Source organism: Carcharhinus amblyrhynchos, chromosome X (assembly GCF_965287045.1).
Source record: "Carcharhinus amblyrhynchos chromosome X, sCarAmb.v2.hapA, whole genome shotgun sequence".
In the NCBI taxonomy this organism is placed as follows: domain Eukaryota; kingdom Metazoa; phylum Chordata; class Chondrichthyes; order Carcharhiniformes; family Carcharhinidae; genus Carcharhinus; species Carcharhinus amblyrhynchos.
The window spans coordinates 16975682-17003467 of record NC_137359.1 but is presented as its reverse complement, the minus strand read 5'-3'; the positions used below and the strand labels follow the sequence as shown (position 1 = coordinate 17003467).

The 27786-nt window shown below is 44.2% G+C and overlaps 1 protein-coding gene across 2 annotated transcripts in view; it reads right to left on the bottom strand.

Annotated features, from left to right (window-relative positions):
- The window catches only part of LOC145361991 (glutaminase liver isoform, mitochondrial-like), a 67346-nt gene extending 40260 nt beyond the window's left edge, over positions 1 to 27086 (bottom strand). The window contains exons 1-6 of one of the 2 annotated variants that reach the window (XM_080217996.1): positions 26702 to 27086; positions 16262 to 16361; positions 10407 to 10528; positions 3532 to 3661; positions 2906 to 2985; positions 1867 to 2030 (exon numbers count right to left, since the gene is read on the bottom strand). In XM_080217996.1, the coding sequence (XP_080074122.1) occupies positions 1867 to 2030; positions 2906 to 2985; positions 3532 to 3661; positions 10407 to 10528; positions 16262 to 16361; positions 26702 to 26931 (826 nt within the window). In that variant the 5' untranslated portion in view covers positions 26932 to 27086. The remainder of the gene's footprint in view (positions 1 to 1866; positions 2031 to 2905; positions 2986 to 3531; positions 3662 to 10406; positions 10529 to 16261; positions 16362 to 26701) is intronic. The other variant, XM_080217997.1, reaches the window with a different exon arrangement.
- Positions 27087 to 27786: the final 700 nt, after the last annotated feature.

Sequence of the window (27786 nt, the reverse complement as noted above, 5' to 3'; positions counted from 1 at the left end):
GGCATCTGTGTTGGCACAGACTTGGTGGGCCAAAGGGCCTGTTCCTGTGTTGTACTGTTCTTTGACCTACAGGCTGTGCCACATGCAGGGCAGGTGGTACATGAAGAGTGGGGGTAGTTGGGTTATTTGGTGGTTTATGTCTCGACTTCACCTTTGCACGTTCCTGACGAAATCTCTTGATGTGTTTGGTGCTTTTGTGAGTGAGATTCTCCATTTTAATTGGTCACATGACAGGGTCTCCCATGAGTCGGTGGGCATTTTTGACCTTTTCAGGATTGATTTGAGGACATCCCTAAAATGTTTTTGCTGTCCTGGGAATCTCTTGTGGATTGAGCAGTTGCTTTGACAGGCTGGTACCAGGCACATGATGACTTGTCCCGTCTGGTGGACCTGGTTTTGAGTGACTAACACCTTGATGTTGGGCAAGTTGGCTTGTTGGAAGGGATAATGAATCGTAGCCTCCAGTAAGATTTCCTTACCGAATCACAGTCTGGTTTTCATCCATCAAGAGGCAGGATTTTTAATACATTGCAAATTCAAGAAAAAGTGAGAAGAACAGCACCAATCACTGGATGTGGCCTTTTCGGCCTCATGGAAACATTTGACCTCTGTCAACCATGAAGGCTTATCTTGCATCCTCAAATTTGGCTGCTCTCAGGAAGTTGTCACCATCCTTTGCCTACTTTATAATGATATGCAAGCTGTGGTCCTCGCCAAGGAAACCACCACAGATACTGTCTCAGTGAAAACTGCATTCAAACAAGGGGCTGTGTCATTTTCCTCCATTTTCCTTGTGCACCTCACCTCCAGCAAATTACTCACTTGTGTGGAGAGAATCTACCGAACAGACGGGAAACTTTTCAGCCGACACTGCCTCCAATCTAAAACCCAAAGTGCTCCAACCTCAGTCACAGAGCTTTAGCACATTTGTGCAGAAACCGAGCCCCAGATCATAGAATCACTACTGTGCCAAAGGAAGCCATTAGGTCTGCACTGACTCTCTGACAGAGAATCCCAGCCAGGCTTTTTCCCATAACCCCACAAATATTTACCCCACAAATCCCCCTAACCTAACATTTTCATACATCAAGGGGCAATTTACCATGACAAATGCACCTAACCTGTACGTCTTTGGACTGTGGGAGGAAACCGGAGCACCCAGAGGAAACTTGCACAGATGCAGGGAGAATGTGCAAACTCCACACAGCTACCCAAGACCGGAATTGAACCCGGGTCCCTGACGCTGTGTGAGGCAGCAGTGCTAACCACTGTGCCGTCCTTCTCTGAAGCATGTGATAAAATGGACCTTTGACTAAACACCTCGAAAACTAAAGCTCCTCTTCCAATCAGCTCCCACTGCAGAATATCTCCTCTCCCCCGATACCTCCCAGTGATTTAAAACCAATGCCAAGATCCTGGAAAATGTGAATCACTTTCCCTATCTTGGGAGCTTCCTCCCAACAAAGGCAAAAGGTGAGACTATCAATAGAGTTGCTGTTAAGAAAGGAGCAAGCCAGAGCTCTTTTTATCAGTGTTTAATTTCTTGCTTGCATTGCATGCAAGAAAATAGATGCCATGTGGCCCATTGAAATTTTGATGTCTTGTACTTCCTGATTCTTTTCAGTCTGTAGTGCTCAAACTCCAGTACTTGATGTGATTCTTTTTGTTGTTGATGACAGATGTACGATTAGCTCTATTATTCCACAGCAAATGAAAGCTCTATAGCAACAGTTTATGCACAGGTGTGATGAATCTCCTTTGTGTATTCTGTTGCCAAGGGGAGCCGGAACCCTGGTTCCCGGGGCTCATCAATTGGGCCAAGACCAGGTACTTACTGGAACACTTGCATGTTGCTACGATACTCACCCTCCTCATTCAAGAAGACCTTATTGAACCGTAGTCCACTGGGCTCTTTGCCCACATACTGGTGAACATAGTCGGTACTGAATTCATTAACTGCGATGGCGTACTCCAGCGGCTTTATGCAGGATTGTAAACAAAAGGGGATTTTGGTGTCTCCAATGGAGTGTCTGGAGAGGGAGGGATAAACAAAATGGTCAAGTTCAGAAGACAACATCAAACAATCAGTTTTTAAAAAGCAATAAACACAAGCAAAACTGATCAGGCTGTAATTCTGGCTTTTGTTCAGTGAATAATTTTGCATAGTCTAATTGATGACCAGAATCCAATTTAAACAGTTTCATATCACTTTGGGGACCCAACAGAGGGTGAAGAAGAAGGCACTCCATCATCAGAGGTGGCATGGTGGTTAGCACTGCTGCCTCACAGCGCCAGGGACCCGGGTTCAATTCCTGGCTTGGGTCACTGTCTGTGCAGAGTCCACATGTTCTCGCCATGTCTGTGTGGTTTTCCTTCAGATGCTCAGGTTTCCTCCCACATTCTGAAAGACATGCTGGTTAGGTGCATTGGCCGTGCTAAATTCTCCCTCAGTGTACCCGAACAGGCGACAGAACATGGCAACGAGAGAATTTTCACAGTAACTCCATTGCAGTGTTAATGTGAGCCTACTTGTGACACTAATAAATAAACTTTAAAATTATTTTCAAAGTTTATAAATGCTGGTCTCGCCTGCAACACCCACACCATGAAAACTGATTTAAAAAAGCACAACAATGATTAACACAGCCATGGAGAAAGTGGTCACATGCAGCATAGGAAGGTTTAATGGATTGTACTATTAACAATTCAGCTCTCTATGTAGTGTCCACAAAATTCTCACATAGAATTGCTGTAATCCATTGTGGCTTTGGTATTGAGGCCTGAATGGGGAGACCACCTCTCAGCCAAAATTTCATCCTGAGAAAACAGTTTGCCCTGCTTTTTCCCATTCCCAAGAGGAGTCAACAGGAAGATTTGTTTCAGTCTGAACATAGTGAAACCTTACCTCTGTCCATCCACAGTACACAGAGAAACCCCCCACAGATCTGGGCTGAACTTGGCCAATTGTGGGATGTAGTCTGCAACCTGTGAATGATACAATTACTTTTAAGGTGCTTGGGTACAGGAGACTTTAAGCAACAACAACAACTTACATTTATATCATGCCTTTAGTGAAGAAACACATTGCACGGCACTAAATAGAGCAGTATGGGAAATGGACACTGACCCAAAGACAGAGAAATTAGAAGAGGTGACCAAAAGCTTGATCAAAGAGGTAAATTTTGAGGATAGTCTTAAAACGAGGAGATGTGTTAATGTGGTTTGGGGAGGGAATTCCAGAGCTTAGGGTCCAGTCAGTTGCAGGCCTGGTCACCAGTGGCACAAAAGACCAAAGTCAGAGAAATGGAGGATTGTAATTAATAACCTGAAACTGAATTCTCTGGTAGAATGAACTTAGCCATTACTTACACTTGACCATGTAAGAAAATCACCTGATATCAGGACCAAAAGTAATGCCAGTTGATGTTGGCACCATTTGACATAATTCTGGTCAAAGTGACCTGCCTCCACTCTCCAAGGGACTTTAAAATTACTCACAACACACTGTAAATCCACTATTTTACAACTTACCTTACCAGAGGTCCTCTTTTTTGCATTATCATAAAGGCGGTTTATGTGTGACGAAAATGCTTCAAAGTCAGGAATGACAAATTTTTTCCTGAAGGCCTGGGTCAGTAGCACAATGTTACTTCCAAAAAACCTGAACCAGAAAGACAAGTGGTGAAAGCGATCAGCTCAGCATTGACCCATATGGTGGAGTACAAGGGTTATTCACATTTCAAATTCTGTCAATGCAAAGCAGTAACTACTTCGCACTAGATTGTGCAAAATCACTCCAGAAATAAAATCCCTATCTTTAATCTATAAATGCTGTCAAATGCAAGTTACGTTCTGATTCATTGAAAGTAAATGTGTGATTGTGAATCATAACTACCTTCAAAAGATGTTATTCCACTCTGCACTGATATCTAGCATCTTGAATAAACTCCTGACCTCACTCACTTATTTACTTCAATTATCAAAATCGTGCTTGTTAAAATCAAAGAACAAATAGAAGCAGTCTTAAGTAAATTGCAACTCCCAATGTGTTTTTTAGTCAATTAATTTAGTGGATAATTCTGATAGCTCTAGGGTTTTTTTTAGTCCAGTGGTTGGAGAGAGTCTAAAGAATCTGGTAGGGTAATAGGTGGATAATGTTGATACTGAGATTTGTTCCTGTTAATTATTTTTCTAACCGTTCATTTTTCAACCATATCTAGGTTTAAACACTCTCTTTATGAACCACACTTAATTTCTTTGTTTCCTGAATAAGATGCAAAAGCAATTATTTCAGCCAACCTTGTGCCTCAGACTGTGCATGTTCTGTCACTCAAGTATGGTTACCAACTTTGGTTGGGTATTCCTTAAGGCTTCACTCAGCCATTATCCATCACCCAGTTGTAGTGCCTTTCCAGGCTAATTGGAAAGGGAATAGAGGCTTACCCAAATGGATTAATCTTGACTGTTTGTGAAACAGCCTTCCCCTCTACCATCTCCAATATTTTTTATAAGCAATGAATGAAACTTCAAAAAAATGAAAAAAAGCATTTAAAAAAATGTCCCTATGACTTTTCTCCTGGGTTGCTCGCAGCACAGAGTATGAGCATCATTATGTAACAGAAGGAGGCCATCCTGCCTGTCAAGTCTTTGCTAGCTCTCTGTAGAGCAATCCAGTCAGTCATATGTGTCCACCAACCCACAATCACTCCCCAGCCATTCTATCCCAGCAGCCCTACAAGTTTATTTCCTTCAAGTGCTTTCCTTTTGCCTCTGCTTCCAGCACCCTCATGGGCTGTGAGTTATTACCACTCTCTGTGTAAAAAAGTTCTTCCTCACCTCCTCCTATATCTCTGGCTCGAAACCTTAAATCTATGTCCCCTAGTTCTTGTACCTTCAGCAATGGAAACAGCTTTACTTTGTCTACCTTATCTGAACTTGTCATTCTTTTGAACATTTCTGTCAGGTTTTTCCTCAACCTCCTTTGCTGCACACAGTGTCCTGATAATTAATCTACAATTCTGGGAGACATTAGGATAATCTGGAGAGTGTTGGAAATATGCCACTCAAGTCAACCATCAGAACCTGTTCAGTGCACGAATTCCATGCAATTATTTTGAATATCCTCCTGAGTTTTGCTGTAAGGAAGAAAATGTACTGACCTACTGAGTAAATTCCTTCATTAAAAATAACCAGGTATATTTAAAAAGTAAAATACTGTATATAATCAATCACAAAGCAAATGTGGAGGGCACACTGTTCATAAGTAAATTCTGAGCCATTTTTATTTCTGCTTAATTCTATTTGCTCCAAGAGCCTGGCTCTCCTTCAGTACTGGATTTGATTCCAATTATGACATATAATGAGAAGTGTAAATATAAACTCAGCACTTTAAATACCACCACAGTGTGACAGGATGGTTTATGACCTTTTCAGCATCAGCATGCCCAGGGCAATGCAGGTCAGTGCTGTCTGTGCTCTGCCTGCTATTTCAATGCACAGTATCCTTATGCAACATTTGAGGGATGTTACATTGGATTATTCTACAGGCCTACATCGGCTCATTTAAACATATTCCATACATCTGTCAGAACATTGTGATTTAGGCTGGCAGAAGATCTCTCTGCCACTCTTATCACAGAGACATCAGAAAATCTTTGTCCCTCATTCCACCGAATGGTTCTATCCCCCTCACATCACAAACTTAACAGTTTTATGAGAAGAGGAAAGAAGAAAGGGAACAAAGAAAATAAATCACACTAAACAGAAAACATGGATACAAGATATACAAAAGGAAGGTTACTCTTTGGGCAGTTTTATTGAACTCAATCACCACATCAAAACAAAATTGTAAGCCCCTTCCAAAAACAAGCATTGAGAATTACATCCTAATGGTATGGTCCAAACATGGTGTTGTGGAAAGATGGGCATGGGTTTAGGAGGTGACAACATAAAGTTTTTTAATGTTTATTTATTAGTCACAATAAGCTTTGCATTAACACGGCAATGAAGCTACTGTGGAATTCCCCTAGTCACGACAGTCCAGCGTCTGTTCAGGCCAATGCATCTAACCAGCATGTCTTTTAGAATGTGGGAGGAAACCAGAACACCTGAAGAAAAACCCCCGTTCCCCCTCCTCCTCCACTCCCCCTCCCCCACTCCCCCTCCTCCTCTCCCCCCACTCCCCCCCTCCTCTCCCCCCCACTCCCCTCTCCCCCACTCCCCCTCTCCCCCTCCTCCTCTCCCCCACTCCCCCTCCTCCTCTCCCCCCCACCCCCTCCTCCTCTACCCCCCACTCCCCCTCCCCCACTCCCCCTCCTCCTCTCCCCCACTCCCCCTCCTTCTCTCCCCCCCACTCCCCCTCTCCCCTACTCCCCCTCTCCCCTACTCCCCCTCTCCCCCACTCCCCCTCCTCCCCTCCACCTCCTCCCCTCCCCCACCCCCTCCTCCTCCACTCCCCCTCCCCCACTCCCCCCCACTCCCCCTCCTCCTCTCTCACACTCCCCCTCCTCCTCTCTCACACTCCCCCTCCTCCTCTCCCCCCTCCTCCTCTCCCCCCCACTCCCCCCTCCCACTCCCCCCTCCCACTCCCCCTCTCCCCCTCCCTCTCTCCCCCTCCCCCACTCCCCCTCCTCCTCTCCCCCCCACTCCCCCTCCTCCTCCCCTCCTCCTCCCCCCCCACTCCCCCTCCCACTCCCCCTCCTCCTCCCCCCCACTCCCCCTCCCCCTCTCCCCCTCCCCCCCCACTCCCCCTCCCCCTCTCCCTCCCCCCACTCCCCCTCTTCCCCTCCCTCTCTCCCCCTCCTCCTCTCCCCTCCTCCTCTCCCCAACTCCCTTTCCTCCTCGTCCCCTCCCGCACTCCCCATCCCCTCCCCTTTCACTCCCCCATTCCCTCTCCCCCCCCCCACCTCCTCCCCCACCACCTCCCACCTCCTCCTCCTCCCACCTCCTCTCCCCCCCGCCTCCTCTCCCTCCCACCTCCTCTTCTCCCCCCACCTCCTCTCCCCCCAACCTCCTCTCCCCACCTCCTCCCCCCTCCCCTGTCAAATTGTACCACTGCTTTGTGAGTCCAGCTGAGGAGAGTCAAAGGCCCTGTAGTGGAGTTTTATAAGTTGGTGATCTCTTTAAGCAAGCACCTTCCGGAAGCTGATGTAGCTCAGTACACTCCAGACATAGGGGTCATGCCTTTCTTCTGGATTCAGTTTGTAAGGTTGAGAGGTGATGCAGGGAAAGTCTGTCCTCAAATGCTGCTCAGGCTATGCAGTCAAAAACAGAGAGGACACTTCACCCACCCCACTTCCCTTTTACTGGAATAATGTACCCATGGTACAAACATTTCAGTTTCCCCTGACTGAAGTCACAGTTGTGTTGAGCTGACTGATAGTATAGTGTTAGTAAGAGTCTTGTAACCTGATGCCAATATATAATATACTGTAATTGTATCTGCAGTCCTTAAATGAGATTGCAGTCTAGTTCATATTACTGGCATACCAATGGACCAGTAAGCACAGAACTCCTCCCCATTCTTCCTGACATTTGCAGCCATTTGTTGGCTCTTACTTAAATTTTCTAAAAGTGTCCACACCTAAAACTACAAAGCCAAACAGTTCTCAAACAGCTCCTGTCTACTTTCATTTTGTGCTTTCATAGTTAACATCACGTTTCTTCTGAACATTAGTTGTGTCCTAGAATTTTTATTTTCTGTTTTATTTTCCTCCCTAAGTATCCCAGACCTCTATGTTTCTTTAGTAAGGTTAGAATTTCAAAACGCTCAAATTGTTGGATTTATATTCCTCCCCAAGTTTTGGTGGGATTGTGTGGGGGCCGCTTATCTTTGAAAATCGCAGTCTTTTATGTAGCCGCAGAATAAAAAAAGACAATATAATGGAAGGCTTAACAGATCAGCTTGCTTATAGAAATTACCAGAGCAGATTTTTTTTATTCATTCATGGGATGTGGCCAGCACATATTGCCTTAGTTGCCCTTGAGAAGGTGGTGGTGAGCTGCCACCTTGAACTGCTGCAGTCCCTGATGTGTAGGTACACACACACAGCTGTTTGTGAGGACCTTTTTGTAGTCTTTGTAGTGGTTGGATTCAACTGAGTGGCTTGTGAGGCCAGGGGCAATTAAGAGTCAACCATACTGCTCTCGGTTTGAAGTCACATGTTGGTCATGAAATAACTTCTCACAGGCTCACAGTCCCTTCACCAGATTCCCTTTATTTACAAACTCTGTTCCATTCATAATGTGCTTCTGGTACACAGTCAGAATCCAGAGTGCCGGAAGACCTGACATTCCCAGTGTTTTATACAGATGAGACTTCCTGATTGCGCAATTATAACCTAAGTCAGGGAGTTCATATTCCCAAGAGGCCAACCTCATATGCTTTATTGAAGTCACTACAGATCAGATCAGGTGAGGATGGCAGGTTTCCTTCTCCTAAAGGGCACTTGTGAACCAGATGGGTTTTTACTACAAATGACAATGGTTTCATGGTCATCATTAGATTTTAATTCCAGATTTTTACTGAATTCAAATTCCATCATCTGGGATTTGAACCCAGGTTCTCTGGATTTACTCTGGGTCTTTGGATTACTAGTCCAGCAACAAGACTACTGTGTCACCGCCTCCCCCATGCAGACCTATCCCAAGGCTAGAACAGGTCCATGGCAAGACTGGCCATGATTATGACACTTGAACAATTGGAGTTCTTTCAGTGTTAGTTGCTGTGTTTTGAAATCTATCCATCAGGCAGACTTCTGTTTTTTTTGACTAATTGTGACACAAAGATTGGCAGAGTTGCTGATAATGCCAAGAATTGTCAGAGGATACAACAGGATATAGATAGATTAGAGGCTTGGGCACAGAAATGGCAGATGGAGTTTAATCCGGACAAATGCAATGTGATGCATTTTGAAGGATCAAACTTATGTATGAATTATACTGTAAAAGACAGAACGCTTAGGAACATGAACATATAGAGGAATCTGGGCGTACAGGTCCACAGTTCCCTAAAAGTAGCAACACAAGTGGGCAAGATGATTAAGAAGGTACAGGGCATACTTGGCTTTATCAGCTGGGGCATTTGAGTACAAGAGTTGGGAAATCATGTTGCAGTTATATAATACCTTGATTTGGCTGCATTTTGAGTATTACACGCAGCTCTAGTTACCACAGTACCAGAAGATGTGGAAGCTTTGGAGAGAGTGCAAAGAAGATTCACCAGGATGTTGCCTGGTCTCGAGGGTGTTGGCTATGAGGAGAGGTTGAATAGACTGGGATTGTTTTCACTGGGAAGATGGAGGCTGAGGGGAGATCCAGTAGAGGTCTACAAAATGATGAGAGGCGGAAACAGGGTGGATAGTCAGCCTTGTTCCAAAAGTGGAAGTGTCAATTACAAGGGACACAGGTTCAAGGTGAGAGGGGGAAAGTTTAAGGGAGATGTGCAGGGGGATGTTTTTCATGCAGAAGGTGGTGGGTGCCAGAGGATATGGCGGCATATGAGTAACATTTAAGAGGTATCTGGATGGTACATGAATAGGGAGGAAATAGAGGGATACAGACCAAGTAAGGGCAGGTTTTTTTTTAGTTAAGGCATCATGATTGGTACAGGCTTGGAAGGCCATAGGGCCTGTTTCTGTGCTGTACTCTTCTTTGTTTAACTCAGACGGGAACAGCTCCACTGCCCACTTTTCCTGCCATTTTTTTGACACTTGGACAAATAAAACCTGGAGGCAAGTCCCATGACTTCACACTGGCAGAGCGAGCTTTGAATGAGCTCATCCCACCAGCAATGTTGATCTTCAAGAGATCGGGGCACCCTTTAAAAATAAGAGAAAGGTTCCCCCCATGGATATGGGAAACCCCTCCCCTGAACATACCCAACCCCCAAGGAATTCCCCCCACTGACCTCCTTGTTCGAAGCTCCCCCGCCTCCCCCCTTTCTCATTCATTGAAAACAGGGGTGGAAAATTCCCCCAAAGTGTAACTGGACAGCTCCAAGAGACAAGAACTCACTAACCCCAAAATGGCTATCTGATTACAATTCCACAACTAAGCTGTAACCAAAGGAAGGGTGAATGTCAGGAGAGGTGGGGGCTGGCTTTGATTTCCAAATTGAAGTATAAAAACAAAATACTGCAGATGCTGGAACCTGAAACCAAAAGAGAAAACGCTGGAAAATCTCAGCCAGTCTGGCAGCATCTGTAGGGAGAGAAAAGAGCTGACGTTTCGAGTCCAGATAACCCTTTGCCAAAGCTCATTAATTCAAAGCTTTGACAAAGGGTCACCTGGACTCGAAAGGTCAGCTCTTTTCTCTCCTTACAGATGCTGCCAGACCTGCTGAGATTTTCTAGCATTTTCTCTTGTGGATGATTAAGTATTGTTAATTAATGAATGATAATGAGTACTTTCTAAAGAGATGTCTGTCCATTGTGACTCCACTCGAAGAGCTTTGTACTGTTTGACGCAGGAGGTCCATGCAGTATTTTAGCCGGGGGTCAGAGGTCAGCAGTCCTGTTGATTTCAGTGCCTGGATTTGAAATAAAAAGGCACAAGTGAGATGAGATTTCAATCAAATGACATGAAAGGCCACTTGATTTCTAGATTTAGAATATTGCAACATATTTAACCTTTGGCCATCATGCATTTTGAAATTACTGCTATTACTTCAATTAAGAAAATGTGAATGTGGCATAGAGACACCACAGTGATGAAGGAGGCCATTTAGCCCATGGAGTCTGCACTGACAACAATCCCACCCAGGCCCTATACCGTAACTCCACATATTTGCCCCACTAATACGTGCATCCCAGGACATTAAGGGGCAATCTAGCATGGCCAATCAACCTAACCTGCACATCTTTGGAGTGTGGGAGGAAACTGGAGCACCCAGAGGAAACCCACGCAGACATGGGGAGAACATGTAAACTCCACACAGACAGTGACCCGAGCTGGGAATTGAACCTGGGTCCTTGGAGCTGTGAGGCAGCAGTGCTAACCACTGTGCCATTGTGCTGCCCCAACTTCAAAAGAAGAGTGACATTTTAGTTTTGAAACTTTTTTCAGAAAATGTTCTCTTTCTTTTCCCCTCACCATTTCCTCTGCCTGCGCTCTTCTGTCCGAAAGTCGCTGACTCCTTGCTGGGGTGTGATTTTACTGGGGGCCAACCACCCTCTGGCATCTCATCCCAGGCGATCATCTTTCAACACAAGAGTCTGGACATTTGAATGATGATGGGCTTTTCAATGTTGAACATCACAGCCAACTGATTCTCTGACCCAAGTCCCAAATATGTGCAATTCAAGCAGCAACTATTGGATAATGATCAGAAGCTGGAACCCTGGCTGATTTTCCCCCCTTCTCCATAGAACCGCTACAATGCAGAAGGAGGCCATTTGGCCCATTGATATCTGCACTGACTCTGCCAAAGAGCATCCAACCCAGGCCCAGAGCCCGTCCTATCCCCATAACCCTACGCATTTACCGTGGTCAATCCACCTAACCTACATATCTTTGGGCACTAAGGGGCAATTTAGCATGGCCAGTTCACCTAAGTTGCACATCTTTGGACACTAAGGGGCAATTTAGCATGGCCAATCCCCCTAACCTACACATCTTTGGACACTAAGGGGTGATTTAGCGTAGCCAATTCACCTAGCCTGCACATCTTTGGACTTCAACAAAAGCTTGTCCAAGGAAATTACTGTGTTCTTTCTGTCATCTCAGCTGAAATCAGATAAATCAGCACATAAAGAAGGGTTTTATTTTCTTAATTGTAATAAGTCTGCATTTGCATTGATTATGGAATGAATTGAGACAGAGGCCAACAAAACAAGATGCTGGTGCTACATGGCACTAATAAACTGCAATCAGATCAAAGTTATGTATCATTCATAGGTAGATATGGAGACAGTCAGTCTACTTCCCTAATGGTTGAGTTAATAACCCCACTCTCTGTCCATATTGAATCACACAGACTAGGTTCAATTCCTTGTCATGATGTGGAGATGCTGGTGTTGGACTGGGGTAGGCACAGTAAGAAGTCTCACAACACCAGGTTAAAGTCCAATAGATTTATTTGGTAGCACAAGCTTTCGGAGTGCTGCCCCTTCATCAGGTGAATGGAGGATTGGGTTCACAAACAGGGCATGTATAGACACAGACTCAATTACAAGATAATGATTGGAATGCAAGTCTTTACAGGTGCAGACAATGCAAGTGGATGGAGTATTAAGCACGGGTTAAAGAGATGTGAATTGTCTCCAGACAGGACAGTTAGTGAGATTTTGCAAGCCCAGGCAAGTCGTGGGGGTTACAGATAGTGTGACATGAACCCAAGATCGTGGTTGAGGCCGTCATCATGGGTGCAGAACTTGACCATGGCTGGAAGGGAACACTCCCTTCCTGTTGGGGAACACTTCAGCAGTCATGGGCGTTCAGCCTCTGATCTTCAGGTAAGTGTTCTCCAAGGCAGCCTTCACAACACACGACAGCGCAGAGTCGCTGAGCAGAAACTGATAGCCAAGTTCTGCACACATAAGGACGGCCTCAACCAAGATCATGTCACACTATCTGTAACCCCCCACGACTTGCCTGGGCTTGCAACATCTCACTTACTGTCCTGGGTGGAGGCAATACACACCTCTTTAACTTGTGCTTAACACTCTCCACTCACATTGTCTGTACTTGTAAAGACTTGATTACCTGTTAAAATTTGCATTCCAACCATTATCTTGTAATTGAGTCTGTGTCTATATATGCCCTGTTTGTGAACCCAATCCTCCACTCACCGGATGAAAGAGCAGTGCTTCGAAAGCTCGTGCTACAAAATAAACCTATTGGACTTTAACAATTCCTTGTTGGTACTGAGTTGATATCAGTAATAGGGTTGCTACTTTTGTTTTTCCAAGTGCCCTGCCTAGTGGGGAGCAAAACAATGTCAGAGTTTTTGTTTCTGACCACTATCCATTGGCTCCTGTCAATTTATAGGTATTACGTGGGATGGGGATGGGGGGGGGGGGGGGTGGTGGGCATGTTGCCATGATGCTTCCCATGGTCAAGCAGCCTGTTGATGCCCATCAACTTGGTTGAAGTGTGAAGAGTGGCCACTTGGGTCAGATTCTGTATGTGACTGGCACCTGTGGAACAAACAGATGCTTGGTAGTGCTTGACCTCTACCTAACAGAGTCCTGTTCATTTGAGGATTATCCCAAAGGGACTGCAGAATGCTGCAATACAGAGGGATTTGGGTGACCTTGTACGTGAATCACAGAAAAGATAGCATGAAGGCACAGCAAGTAGGAAGACAAACTGAATGTTAGCCTTTTTTGCAAGGGGGTGGAATATAAAAGTAGGGAAGTCTTGCCACAACTGTACAAGACATTGGTGAGACCACCTGGAGCATGGTGTACAGTTCTGGTCTCCTTACTTAAGGAGGCATATATCTGTGTTGGAAAGTTGATTACTGAGATGAATGAGTTGTTTTATAAGGAAGGGTTGAGCAGACTGGGCCTGGAAGCCATTGGAGTTTTAGAAGAATGAAATTTTATTGAAACGTGTCAGATTCTGAGGGGGGAGCTGGATGCTGAGAGGATGTGCCCCCCCCCCCCCCCCCCCCCCCTTCCATTTGTGGGAGGGCGATCTAGAAAAGGGCACTCTTTTAGAATAAGAGAGTCTCCCGGTGGATGTGGTCTTTCTTGATTTTCAGAAGGCGTTTGACAAGGTACCTCACAGGAGGTTATTGCAGAAGGTCAGGGGACATGGAGTTGGGGGTAGGGTGTTAGCGTGGATAGAGGATTGGTTGTCAAATAGGAGGCAGAGAGTGGGGGTCAATGGGTGCTATTCGGATTGGCGGATGGTGACTAGTGGAGTGCCCCAGGGGTCGGTGCTGGGGCCTCAGGTATTTACCATTTATATAGATGATCTGGAGGAGGGAACCGAGTGTAGGGTGTCGAAATTTGCTGATGACACCAAGATTGGTGGAACGGCAAATTGTGCGGAGGATGTGGAGAGTCTACAGAAGGATCTAGATAGGCTGGGCGAATGGGCCAGGAAATGGCAAATGGAATTTAATGTTGGCAAGTGCGAGGTGGTCCACTTTGGTAGGAATAATGGTAGGAAGGACTATTACTTACGTGGCAAAAAACTGCAGCAGGCGACGGTGCAGAGGGACCTTGGGGTCCTTGTGCATGAGTCGCAAAAACCCAGCTTGCAGGTGCAGCAGGTGGTCAGGAAGGCGAATGGGATGCTGGCCTTCATAGCGAGGGGGATTGAATATAAAAGTAGGGAGGTCTTGCTGCGGCTGTATAGGGCATTGGTGAGGCTGCAGCTGGAGTACTGTGTGCAGTTTTGGGCGCCGTACTTACGCAAGGATATTTTGGCCTTGGAGGGAGTGCAGAGGAGGTTTACTAGACTGATGCCAGAGTTGAGGGGGTTGAGCTATGAGGAGAGGCTGAATAAACTAGGCTTGTACTCGTTAGAGTTGAGAAGAATGAGGGGAGATCTCATTGAGATGTATAAGATGATGAATGGGATGGATAGGATAGAGGTGGAGAGACTCTTCCTGCTCAGAAAGGACTGTAGGACTAGGGGGCACAGCCTCAAGATAAAGGGGGGGCGGTTTAGAACGGAGTTGAGGAGGAACTTCTTCACTCAAAGGATGGTGAATCTCTGGAATTCTCTGCCCATTGAAGTGGTGGAGGCTGCCTCGCTAAATATTTTTAAGATGCGGGTTGATGGGTTTTTGATAAGCGAGGGGATTAAGGGTTATGGGGAGAGGGCGGGAATGTGGAACTGAGCCACGACAGATCAGCCATGATCTTATTGAATGGCGGGGCAGGCTCGAAGGGCGAGATGGCCTACTCCTGCTCCTATTTCTTATGTTCTTATTATGTTCTTATGTTCTCCCATTGAAGATGAGATGGGGAGGAATTTCTTTCAGAGAATGGTCAGTCTGTGGAATTCTCCCCTCCCCCCACAGTAATGAGAACTGTCTTATTACGCCACACCCTAGCCCTCACTAACCATGTGGACTAGATAAGACAGTCCTGTGAATTTAGGGCTAATTTCAGCATGAAAGTGCTTCCAGTTCTCTTTGGGAAACAAGAACAAATTAACGCATCCACACTATCAAATGTCAGATTGATTGTTTGCATTGTGTAAGTGTTTGCTCAGTGTTGGCTTTCAGCTGTACTCCTGCTCTGTACAGTATCCGTGTTTAAATAAATTCGTCCAAATGAAAAGCCCATCTGCTACTCGGGAGGATTTCGACAATCCAGTTTTTCAACCAGGCGGCCACATCCAACCGAACCTTTGACACAATTAAGTGTAACTGGGATCCCTTTATTTAGTGAGGCGTTCCAATACTCAGGCTGGATTGCTGTTGGTGAGACGTTGAACATTAAATCGTGAAAGAATAAATTTACGTAAGAGTTGTTAATTGTCAATATGTTGATTCCCGGCGGTTTTGGCAATGTTTCCGGGATTATGGGAGAGTTATTCTTGTAAAAGTCGGAAGTGGCTACGGCACTGCAGGAATATGTCAGTTCAAACCAGTGGCAGGCTCTAGATGCAGATTTTCACAGGTTCACTACAATGCTATCAGTTCTATAAATGTCAGGGCATTGCCACTGAGAGGTGCATCAGAACGGCGGAGAACTACATGTCTATTATCCACTCTATTGCTGTGATGACTGTGCCTTTAGCAAGAGCGTGAGACTTTTCCGATATTACCTTTATTCCTTGTTCATAAAGATTCATCCTTTTCCATTCCCGCCAGCCCCCGACAGCTCCCCCCCCCCCCCCCCCCGCGACACGTTGGAAATGCAGAAACCCTGGAGCTGAATTTGTCCATCTTTTGCCGCAGTTTACTGGAGCACCAATGCATGGCGTTGCAAGGCAGCCGCAATTCGATTTTAAAATAGATTCTGTCAACCGGGGATAAGGATGGAGAGGGTAAAACAATCAAATAGATTTAAAAATTAGAGAAACGATATATGACCTCGCGGAATCAGAGCATTGGGAACAGTGCTTGAAAAAAGAGGGTCATGGATTGCAAATAGCGCTTGGGTTAATGGTTTACAGTGAGACAACAGTAGTTTTTCGTTAAAAAGTGACTGTCTATGGAAGGAATTGAGACCTGAATAATCACGATCTTGGTTTACAATTAAATCTGTGTGGTAAAGGTCAGCCATAAGCAGCATAACAAAGATGTTGCTTTGTGTGAGGAGAGGCAGGATAGCCCCTTTGGGGTGCGTTTGCTTACACTGATAAACTTGGGGATCGGAATCTGCTCGTGTCCCTCGGTGATTGTGTAGAAAAGCATGTCCTCCAGTCCTGGCATCAGGCCCGGTTTGTGCTTCCTCCTAGGGACAGACAAGCGCAATAAGCGTGACAATAGTATCACATTTCAACAGAGACCCATCAGAAGCTGACCTGGACAGTCAACTGGATCTGTCCAACAGCACCTCGTGGAAGCTGAATTGCATTGATTTTTCTGCAACTGTGTAAACTGTCCGTCAGCCCAAACTATTGGTCAGCAAAAAACAGGTGGTCATTTTAAGGCGGTTTCATCTCCTTCGGTACATGGCACTCTGATGACACCTTAGCGTTAAATTTGATTTTTCACGAGCGAACAATCAGATTAAAATAGCGTACAAAGCAACTTTATTTGTTTACACGTTCACCATTCGGCTGAAGATGAACCAACAGCAAGTAATATTTAAATAGCACCTGGTAAAGATTTCAAAATGCTTCATAGAGATGGCCAGGAGGTCAGTTTGGAGAAGGCTTTTGAAGGTCGGAGCAGATAACAAAAAATAACTTGTATTTGTAAAGCACCTTAACGCCCTCAGTATGTCCCAAAGCGCTTCACATCCAAGGAATGGCTTTGAAGTGCAGTTACTGTTGTTATGTTGGCAAACACAGCAGTCAATTTGCGCACAGTAAGATTCCACAAGCAAGTGAGACTAATTACCAGTTAATCTACTGTCGATAGTGTTTCAAGGATGAACGCACATTTGTTGCTTGTCTTTGAAGAGTACCAGGGATTTTTAAAATTTACTGGAATCACCAAACCAATGACTTGATTTGACGTTTCGGCCAAAAGGTCGGTGAGGAATGACTGCTTGGGAACATTTTCCAGAATGTAAAGCCAGCACAACTAAAGATAGAGTGAAACGAGGCGAGTGCACAAGTCAGAACAGAAGGCAAGTTGTAAGATATTGGGCTGGAGAAGGCAGCTGAGGTAGAATAGGGTGAGGCCAAGGAGAGACTTGTAATTGAGGGACATGGAGTCAAAGGAGGTCAACAATGTTGGAGGAATAGGAGAGAGGGATATGTAAGCAGCAGAGTTGGAGTATACGTAGAATATAGAGCAAGACTGACAGCAGAGAGACACTAGAGAAGGCATGTCTGGAGGTAATGTATCATGGAAAAAGTTTTTAGCAATGGTGGATTAAATTGCGAAGGTGAAACTAGACGGCCTTTCTAATGTATGATATAAATATTCAGTAGTTTTAAAATAATACATGTAGCCATGAAACCTTGGTGAAGCAGTGATTTACTTGTACGTAAAACTCCTACAGTGCAGAAAGAGGCCATTCGGCACTTCAAGTCTGCACCGACTTGCCAAAAGAGCATCTTACCAGGCCCACCCATGCCCTATCCCCGTAACCCCGCGCGTTTACCATGGCTAATTAATTTAACCAATACATCTTGGGATACTAAAGGGCAATTTAGCACAGCCAATTTACCTGACCTGAACATATTTGTGGTGTGGGAGGGAACTGGAGCAACCAGAGGAAACCCACAGAGACCCAGGGAGAATGTGCAAACTTCACACAATCACCCAAGGTCAGAATTAAACCCAGCTCCCTGGTGCTGTGAGACAGCAGCGCTAACCACTGTGCCACTGTGCTGCTGTCCGCTGTTTTCACTACTCACAATGTGGTCTTCTTTACACTGGGAAGACCAAATGCAGACTGGGTGACCACTTTGCAGAACACTTTTGCTCAGTCTGCAAGCATGACACCGACTTTCCGGTCGCTTGCCATTTCAATTTACCATCCTACTGTCATGCTGACATTTCTGTCCTTAGCATACTTCATTGTTCCAACACAAACTGGCGGAAGAGCATCTTATTTTCCAATTCAGCATTTTACAGCCTTCTGGACAAAACATTGAATTCAACAGGCCTTGATCTTGGTCCTATATTTTGATTTTTTTCCCCCCAAGTGCCAATCTGTCTCTTGTTCTCAATTTTCTTCCTTTAAAATACTGCTAATCCTCTTTCTGATATTAATAATTCTGCTATTTTGATTTCAAGCAGTGCTGATCTTTACTCTGCTATTAACATCCACTCTGGACCAAAGCTTTTGTCTTTAATACTATCATTACCACTCCCTTTGTCTGATGTTCCTTGACATCTTTTTCATTTAATCTCTCCTGTCCTGTAAGAACATAATAAATAGGAGCAAGAATAGACCACTCAACCCATGGAACTTGTTCTGCCGTTTAATATGATCATGGCTGCTCTTGAACTTCAACTCTATTTTCCTCATATCCCGTAATTCTCCAGAAGTCCAAAAATGTGTCATTCCCAGCCTTAAATGCATTCAACAATGGAGAATCCACAATCCTCCTGAGTAAAGAATTCCAAATATTCAGAACTCTGAGTGAAGTAATTTTTCCTCATCTCCATCTTAAGTGATCAGCTTCTTATCCTGAGATTGTGTTCCTGTATTTTTTTTTACATTCCCTGACCTTATTAAGCCCCTTCAGCATTTTGTAGGTTTCAATGTGATCGCATCTCATTCTTCTAAAATCCAAAGAATATTGACCCAATTTATTCAGCCCTTTCATCGTGGGACAGCTCCTCATCCCAGGGACCAATTTAGTGAACCTTAACTATACTGCCTCTAATGCAAGACTATCCTTCCTTAAATGAGGAGACCAAAACTGCACACAGTATTCCTGGATACTAGATCTAAGATAGTTTTATCCCTAGTCCGCTCTGTACTGCTCCAAGAAATTGTCAAGAAAACATTCTACAAATTCACTTTCTAGATCATTTGATACCAGTGTTTTCTCACTCTGGCTATTCCTAATTTCTACCCATACTGATTCTACTTATGAACATACTAAATAGGAGCAGAAGTAAGCTATTTGGCACCTCAAGCCTGCTCCACTATTCAATGACATCATGACTGATCTGTTTGTGTTGAGTTCCACATTCCCCTCTACCCCAATAACCTTTGTTTCCCTTGCCTAACGAGAATCTATTTACCTCTGCCTTAAAAATATTCAGTGAACACACTTCCACCACCTTCTGAGGTAGAGAGTTCCAAAATTGCACAATCCTCTGAGGGAAAAAAATTCTCCTAATTTCCCTCTGATCATGATTTTCAGAGGTCAGATCTTTTCTCACTCATGTCTTTCTGTCATCCTTTACCATCAGGGCTACTTCACCTCTTTTGCCATTCTGTCTACGGTTCCAAAATATTGTGCACCTTGGAATATTTATTTCCCAACTTGATCACCTTATGATCTTGTTTCTGTACTGCTGTTTTGATCTAAATCACTCATCTCTATTTATGCCACTAATTCATCTATCTTGTTGCAGATGTTTTGTGCTTTTAGATAAAGAACCTCTAATTTAATCTTTTTATTTCTATTCCCTGTAATTACCGTTTTTTGTTAAACTCTCGATCCCTTCCCTTTGTGTCTCACTCTGCATACCTTTACCTATTATCACTGTGCTGTTCTGATACTGCAACCTCTTATGTCCTTAACCTCCTCTTACCCCTAATCTATTCCTGACATTTTATTTTGTGACACACATCCCTCCTCCTTTTTCAACAGCATAAAAATCATCACATTTCTACCTCTCTCCACTTCCAAAGAAGAGTCATTTTGGACTTGAAACATTAACTACTTTTCCCTTTCCACAGAAGCTGACAGACCTGCTGATTTTTTCCAGAATGTTCTGTTTTTATTTCAGATTTTCAGCATCCACAGTATTTTGCTTTTATTATTGCAAGAACTTTGTGATATAGGACAAAGAAAATTACAGTACAGAAACAGACCCGTTGGCCCTCCAAGCCTGCACTGACCATGCTGCCCGACTAAATTAAAACTGCCTACCCTTCCAGGGACCATATCCCTCTATTCCCATCCTATTCATGTATTTGTCCAGACGCCCCTTAAAACTCACTATCGTATCTGCTTCCACTACCTCCCCCGGCAATGAGTCCAAGCACCCACCACCCTCTGTGTAAAAAAACTTGCCTCGTACATCTCCTTTAAACCTTGTCCCTCACACCTTAAACTTACGCCCCTAATAATTGAGTCTTCCACCCTGGGAAAAAGCTTCTGACTATCCACTCTGTCCATGCCCCTCATAATGTTGTAGACTTCTATTAGGTTGCCCTTAACCTCCGTCGTTCCAGTGAGAACAAACCAAATTTCTCCAACCTCCTCATAACTAATGCCCTTCATACCAGGCAACACCCTGGTAAATCTTTTCTGTACCCTCTCCAAAGCCTCCACATCCTTCTGGTAGTGTGGTGACCAGAATTGAACAGTATATTCCAAGTGAGGCCTAACTAAGGTTCTATAAAGCTGTGACATGATTCGCCAAGTTTTAAACTCAGTGCCCTGGCCGATGAAGGCAAGCATGCCGTATGCCTTTTTGACTACCTTCTCCACCTGCTTTGCCACTTTCAGTGACCTGTGTACCTATGCACCCAGATCCCTCTGTCTATCAATACTCTTAAGGGTTCTGCCATTTACTGTATGTTTCCTACCTTTATTAGACCTTCCAAAATGCATTACCTCACATTTGTCCAGATTAAACTCCATTTGCCATCTCTCCACCCAATTCTCCCAACTGATCTATATCCTGAGGACTTGACAAGCATCAGCAGTTACTGTGGAACAGATGGCTCAACAGCACTCTGTGGCATGTATAGATGGGCCATATACTGATATCTGGTAAATGAAAACATTGGATGGGCTTACCTGTGCAGTTTCTTTAAGGTATGCCATCTTCTTCCACCTCTATACCCAGATCTAGCAGGTGCTGCATACAGACTTATACGTGGCTGCTACTTCTTGATGAAAATGCAGCTGTTTGCACTGCAGGAATGCTGGATATAGGACTGCCCACTGGACTCTGGCATGTGCAGTGCAGGAAGAAGGAACTTGCACTTTTCATGATCTTAGAGTTTCCCAAGGTACTTTAACAGCAAAGTAATTATATTTGAAGTATTGTCACTGATGTAAGGCAGGAAATATGATGGTCAAATGTGCATAGCAAGCTCCCACAAACAGCAATGCAATAATGATCAGGTAATCTATTCCCTTAAAAGGGAAAGGTAAGACAAACAAATCCAGAGTTTCCTGGATAAAATGGAGATCAAAATTAAGATAAGGAAGAAAAAGTGTGCTTATAACAGGTGTCAGGTAAAAATTACAGTTCAGAACCAAGAGGAATACATAAAGCTCAGAGGGAAGGTGAGAAAGCAAATGAGAGAAGCGAAGCAAGATTATGCAAAAAGACTGGTAGGCAACATAAAAGGAGATCCCAAAGTCTTCTCTGGACATATAAATAGTAAATGGCTGGTAAAAGGAGTAGGACCTAAAAGGGAACTTACAGATGGAGGCTGGGGGCATGGCTGAGTTGTTAAATGAATACTTTGCATCTGACTTCACCAAGGAGGTATATGCCAACCTGGACATGGTGACAATCTAGGAAACGCTGTCCCTAGAAGGATTCAAAATCAAGAGGGAGGAAGTGATGAATAACGGTCGGTACTGAAAGTTGACAAGGCAGTGGGACCAATGAGATGCATCAAGGATATTGGAGGAAGTGAGAATGGAATTTGCAGGGGCGCTGACCATAATCTTCCAGTCTTCTCTAGACTTGGGGAGGTGCCAGAGGACGGGAGAATTGCAAATGTTATCTCTTTTCAAAATGGTTGTCAGGACAGGCCCAGCAATTAAAGGCCAGTTAATTTAACATCCATGATGGGCAAACTCCTAGAAACGATTATTTGGGAAAGAAGTAGTGGTCACCTGGAAAAATGTGGTCAATTAGGAAGAGCCAGCATGGATTTCTAAAGGGAAAATCATGTTTAAGTTGCTGGAGATTTTTGAGGAGGTAACAAAAAGGACTGATAAGGGTAATGCTCTTGATGTGGTGTACATAGGCATTCGATATAGTGCCACACAATGTACCTGGGAGAAAACTTATAACTCATGGAATGAAAGGGACAGTAGAAAAATGGATACAAAATTGGCTGAATAATAGGAAGCAGAGAGTAATGATCAATGGAAACTTTTCAGGCTGGAGGAAGGTTAGTGGTGGAGTTCCGCAAGGGTTGGTATTGGGACCCTTGCTTTTCCTGATGTATATTAGTGATCTAGATCATGGTGCGCAGGGGACAATTTCAAAGTTTGTGAATGGTATAAAACTTGTAAGTACTGTAACTGTGAAGAGGGCAGTGTAAAACCTCTAAAGGACATGACAAGTTGGTGGAGTGGCAGGTAGATGGCAGGTGAAGTTCAATGCGGAGAAGCGTTCGGTGATGCATTTTGGTCGGAAGAACACAGAGAGACAACACAAAATAAGGGATAGAATTCTTAAGCAGATGTGGGAGCAGGGGGACCTGGGTATATATGTGTATAGCTCACTGAAGATGGAGATCATGAGGGGGATGGACACAGTAGATAGGGATGTGATTGTTTGATTTGATTGTTTTCAAATATATAAATATGGCATTGTTATGGTTTGGAAAGTTTCTGAGCAAACTCAGTGCCTATACTGGATGTGCGGACATCCAATTTCGAACATGTTAAGAGACGTTAAACAAAGCCACATTTGCTATCATCATGCAATTACAAACCTGTAAAAACACAGCATTTTGCCAGATTGGTGATGTCTTTAACATGGTACCAAGCAACTTCTAAAAACGGAGACATTCTGCACACAACTGTCACTTCTGATGGAATGCAATTTACTCAATTATTAAACATGTCCAGATCTTTTTATGGATTTCACAAGCACTCTGTCACAGTTTTTCAAACAATGTACCCTGCACTATTGGTATTAATGTTTGTTACCATCTTAGTTACTAACTTAGTTCCTAAGATAGGTTAAAAAAAAACTGCGGCTGTACAGTTCAGGGAGGCGTTGGGTTAAAAAAAACTGCGGCTCTACAGTTCATGGAAGCATTGACTCAGAAGTGGATCTGATCAAGATTTGTAAGTGAAGACACCTCAAAGCACTGGAGAAGTAACATCAGTGGTGCTTTTGCACAATCCTCAAAATCCAGCGGCTAGAAAGGCAGTTCAACAACATTGTCCTCTCCCAAGCTAACTCTGCTGGGCAGGATGTGTTGTTCATTTGTCTGACACCAGACTCTTGAAGCAACTCCCAGGCAGATAATGGAAATGCTTTAGGGGTGTCCTCAAAGCATCCCTGAAGAGATCAAATATTCCAGCCGATTCTTGTCTTGTGCACGACTAAAATCGAGAAGGCTCATTCGGGAAGGCAGCAAACACGTCAAGCGACTTTGTTAGGAATGTGCAGAGGTGAAGTCGAGGCAGTGGAAAGAGCACGCAAACCTCCCAACGACCCATCCATCCAACCCTTCAAGCAGCCCCTGCCCCCATATGGCAAAGTCTGCAGATCACACATTGGAGTTATCAATGATCCCTGAACCCATCAAACCGCAGTGGAAGCAAATCATCCTTGATCCTGAAGAACTGGCTAAGAAGGAGAAGATAAGATGATTAAGGGAATAAATTGTGTTATTGACAGTTTGTCCTGAGTAAATAGGCCAGGAAAGATTAGAGAGCCATTTGAAGTTTAATGGGCTAGATCCAGATTAGTTGCAGAAGGTGGTTCTTTTCGCAAAGAATAGTGAACCCCTGGAACAGGCTGCCATCTTGTACGACAGAAGTTGTTTTACTGAATTCTTTCAAGGGAGAGCTAGGCCATGTACAAAGAATTAATCAGGGCCAAAGTAATCTGCTGGGCTCATTTTGATCCCCTGAGTTCTCCCAATTGGCCTGAGTTTCTAACTGTTTTTTCATTACATGGCTCTGGGTGGAGAACGTGTGTATTGTGATGCACAAGGTCAGACTGGATAGGTCAAAGAGTTTTTATCTGCATTTCATTGCTGTGTAGGATTGTGGGAATGTTGCATGCTGGTAACCTGTCAGCTGTGTACAATAAAGTCCATTAACATTGCACCCGCAAAAAAAAGACAGAGTTTATTGTCGAGAGCTGTGCACATTACTGAAAATTCAAACACTGTAACCTGCAGATTAAATACAAACATATGAACATACAAATTAGAAGCAGGAGTAGGCTACTCAACCCCTTGAGTGTGGTCTGCCAGTCAATAAGATGGCTGATCTGATTGTAACCTCAACTCCACATTCCACTGACCACCGATCTTGCTTATCAAGGATCTATTTACCTCTGCCTTAAAGATATTCAAAGACTCTGCCTCAATCACCTTGTGAGGAAGAGAATTCCAAAGTCTCACAAAACACTTTTCCTCATCTCTGTCTTAAATGAATGACCTCTTATTTTTAAACAGTGACCCCACTTCTAGATTCTCCCACACAAGGAAACATTCTCTCCACATCCACCCTGTCAAGACCCTTCAAGATATATGTTTCAATCAAGTTACATCTCACTCTTCTAATCTCCAGCAGATACAAGTCCAGCCTGTCCAGCCTTTCCTCATAAGACAACTCACCCATTCCCAGGTATAAGTTTAACCTTCTCTGAACTGCTCCCAATGCATTTGCATCTTTTCTTAAATAAAGAGATCAATACTGTGCACAATACTCCAATAGCCTGTACAACTGAAATATAATCTCACTATTTTTATAATCAATTAGAATCAGAGCTTTACATCACAGAACGAGGCCTTTCGGCCCATTGTGTAATTAAGCTATTAAGCACTTATCTTAATCCTACTTTCCATCATTTGCTCCATAGCCTTGTACGCTATGACATTTCAAGTGCTCATCTAAATACTTCTTAAATGTTGTGAGAATTCCCTGCCTCTACCACTCTTTCAGGCAGTGAGTTCCAGATGCCCACCACCCTGTGAGTGAAAAGGTTTTTCCTCAGATCCTCTCTAAATCTCCTGCCCTTTACCTTAAATCTGTGCTCACTGGTTATTGACCCCTCTACTAAGGTGAAAATGTTCCCTCCTAGCTACCCTTCCTTCCTGTCTATCCTATCTCTGGAAGACGCTCGCATGGAGGGCAGAAGAAACATTTCAAAGACACACTCAAAGCCTCCCTGAAGTCGCTTGACATTGACATGACCACCTGGGAAATGCTGGCACAAAACCACCCTACCTGGCACTGCCTCATCCACAAAGGCTGTCAAGCTTATGAAGCAAGGTGTATTGCTGAAGCACAACTTAAGCGCGAGCTGTGCAAGTCCAGAGCCACCAGCGCAACAACGACGGTGTCTACACAAGTCTGTCCAATATGTGCCAGGACATTCCATGCCCGAATTGGCCTGATCAGTCATCTTCGGACACACTGCAACCAGCCTCAAAATGACTAATGGTGTCGAGGTCCTCATCGATGACAATGGATGAACAACGATCTCTGTCCCTCATAATTTTATACATCTCAATCAGGTCCATCCTCAGCTTTCTAAGGAAAACAACCCCAGCCTAACCAGGCTTTTCTTTCGCTAGTGCAATCACATCCTCACTCTAAACATAAAATTTGATTTGCTTTGCCAGTCATTTGCTGCACCTGCATACTACCCTTGACACGCACAGAAAATAGCCCTCAGGAGGCTAATTATTTTGAAAAGCTTATTATTTTTCAGCAGGACATTTTCCTTTCCATGTGCTGTATGAATGCATTTCTATTTATAATGTGTTTTGAATAAATTGAGACAAAATAATATAGGAGCACCTGTTGGTTCACTTTTCATAGCCAGGGTTAACGATTACATATGTAGAATTCGCTAGTGTCACTTCATCAAACCGACCTCAACACGGCAAACAATGAATTAAAGTGAACCATAAATTTTCAGTCAGCTTCCTCAATTGCTTCTGCTAGCTTCAGAAAACTCACGCTGTTTACCAAGTCAAATCCATTCAGATTGTAAATAGGAAGTTACTATGACTAGGCAGCATGGTGGCACAGTGGTTGGCACTGCTGACTCACGATGGCTTGGGTCACTGTCTTTGTGGAGCCTGCACGTTCTCCCCATGTCTGTGTGGGTTTCCTCTGGATGCTCCAGTTACCTCCCACAGTCCAAAGTTGTGTAGGTTAGTTGGATTAGCCATGCTAAGTTGCCCCTTCGGTGTTAGGGATTAGCAGGGTAAATACATGGGATTACGGGGATAGGGCCTGGGTGGGATTGTGGTCGGTGCAAACTCGATGGGCCGAATGGCCTCTTTCTGCACTGTAGGGATTCTATGATGACAACTGTTACTAATTTGCAATAATTAGTCCACGAAGTAGACTTCAAAACATACTGTATTGGTCATTTCAGCGAAACTTCTAAATAAAAGACTCGATCTGTCAGTATCAACAAAAACAAATTGGAAATCTGAAGTAAAGTCAGTGTCCTTTCCTATTCGCATATGCTGACAGGTCTGCGGTGTTTGAAAGCTAGCTGGAGTTCAGGATCTGTGCTGGGTGTTTTACTCACTGTTCTTTCTGAATGTCCCCATTCTCATTCGTCTTTTTGACCTCGGGCTTGGAAGGGTTCAGGAGGGGGTTTCGACCAGAACCGCTCACGCCACTCATCGCTCGCCCCCCGGGGAGCTGTTGCCATTTCCACAGCCAATTGACAAAGCCGTTGGGTTTCCCCGAAACATTGATAGCTGGAAAATGACAAACTCCAGCGGTAAAGCAAGGCAGTGATTTTAAACGATGCATTCCTGACGAATGCCTTAGCGATTCCCTTCTTCACCAGTGCAACAATCCTTTAATTTATTTATCAAATATATCTGTCTAGTCAACTCTTCCCTACAGTATTTCTTCTATTTCTCTTTACTAACTCAAAGCTGGTTTCCCTCCAGACTGTCAGTCAGTTCCCCTTCTCTCTTCCATGTAGTAATGTTTGTTGAACACGCGGTGCAAGCAAACTTTACAAAAGTAGGTGGGACTAAAATTGCAGGGTCCAAGCAAAAGCCTGAAAGGCGGTGCCTGGTCACGCGTAGCGTTTGGGAGATTTACCATTAAGCTGCTGGCTGAAAGGTGCAAGGACGTTGTTTGCACCTGGCATTGATCTTAGATTGACAGCACAAAAGGTGTGAATCAAGATTCGTCCGAGTCCAGGCTGAGATATAGACGTTAGAGTGTACATTGGTGTCAGCCCTGGCTGCTGGGTAGTTCTTTTATGTACCCAACCAGTAAACGAACTCAAATTAACTTAGGGACAAATTAAAGGGGGGGCAGCCCCTCAAAAAGGAAGGGGGGGGGGACGGCCCGCACAGAAACCAAAGTCCAAAGGAAACTTAAAACATTAAATCAAAATGTGATTATCAGGGTCTGTAACACACCCCAGCCCCTGCAGTAACACTCTGGTCTCTAAGGTAAAAGGCTCGTTGAGACGAAAAGGTGCCAACGCCACACCAGAGATTTGAGCCCCGTAATCCAGTTTGACGTTGCTGAAGGCGTGCTGCACTGTTAGACGCTGTCTTTCAGATAAGCCATTAAACCGAAGCCCTCCTATATTCTCAGGTGGAAGTAAAATATTCTACTGCTAATTGAAAACAAAACCAGGCAAGT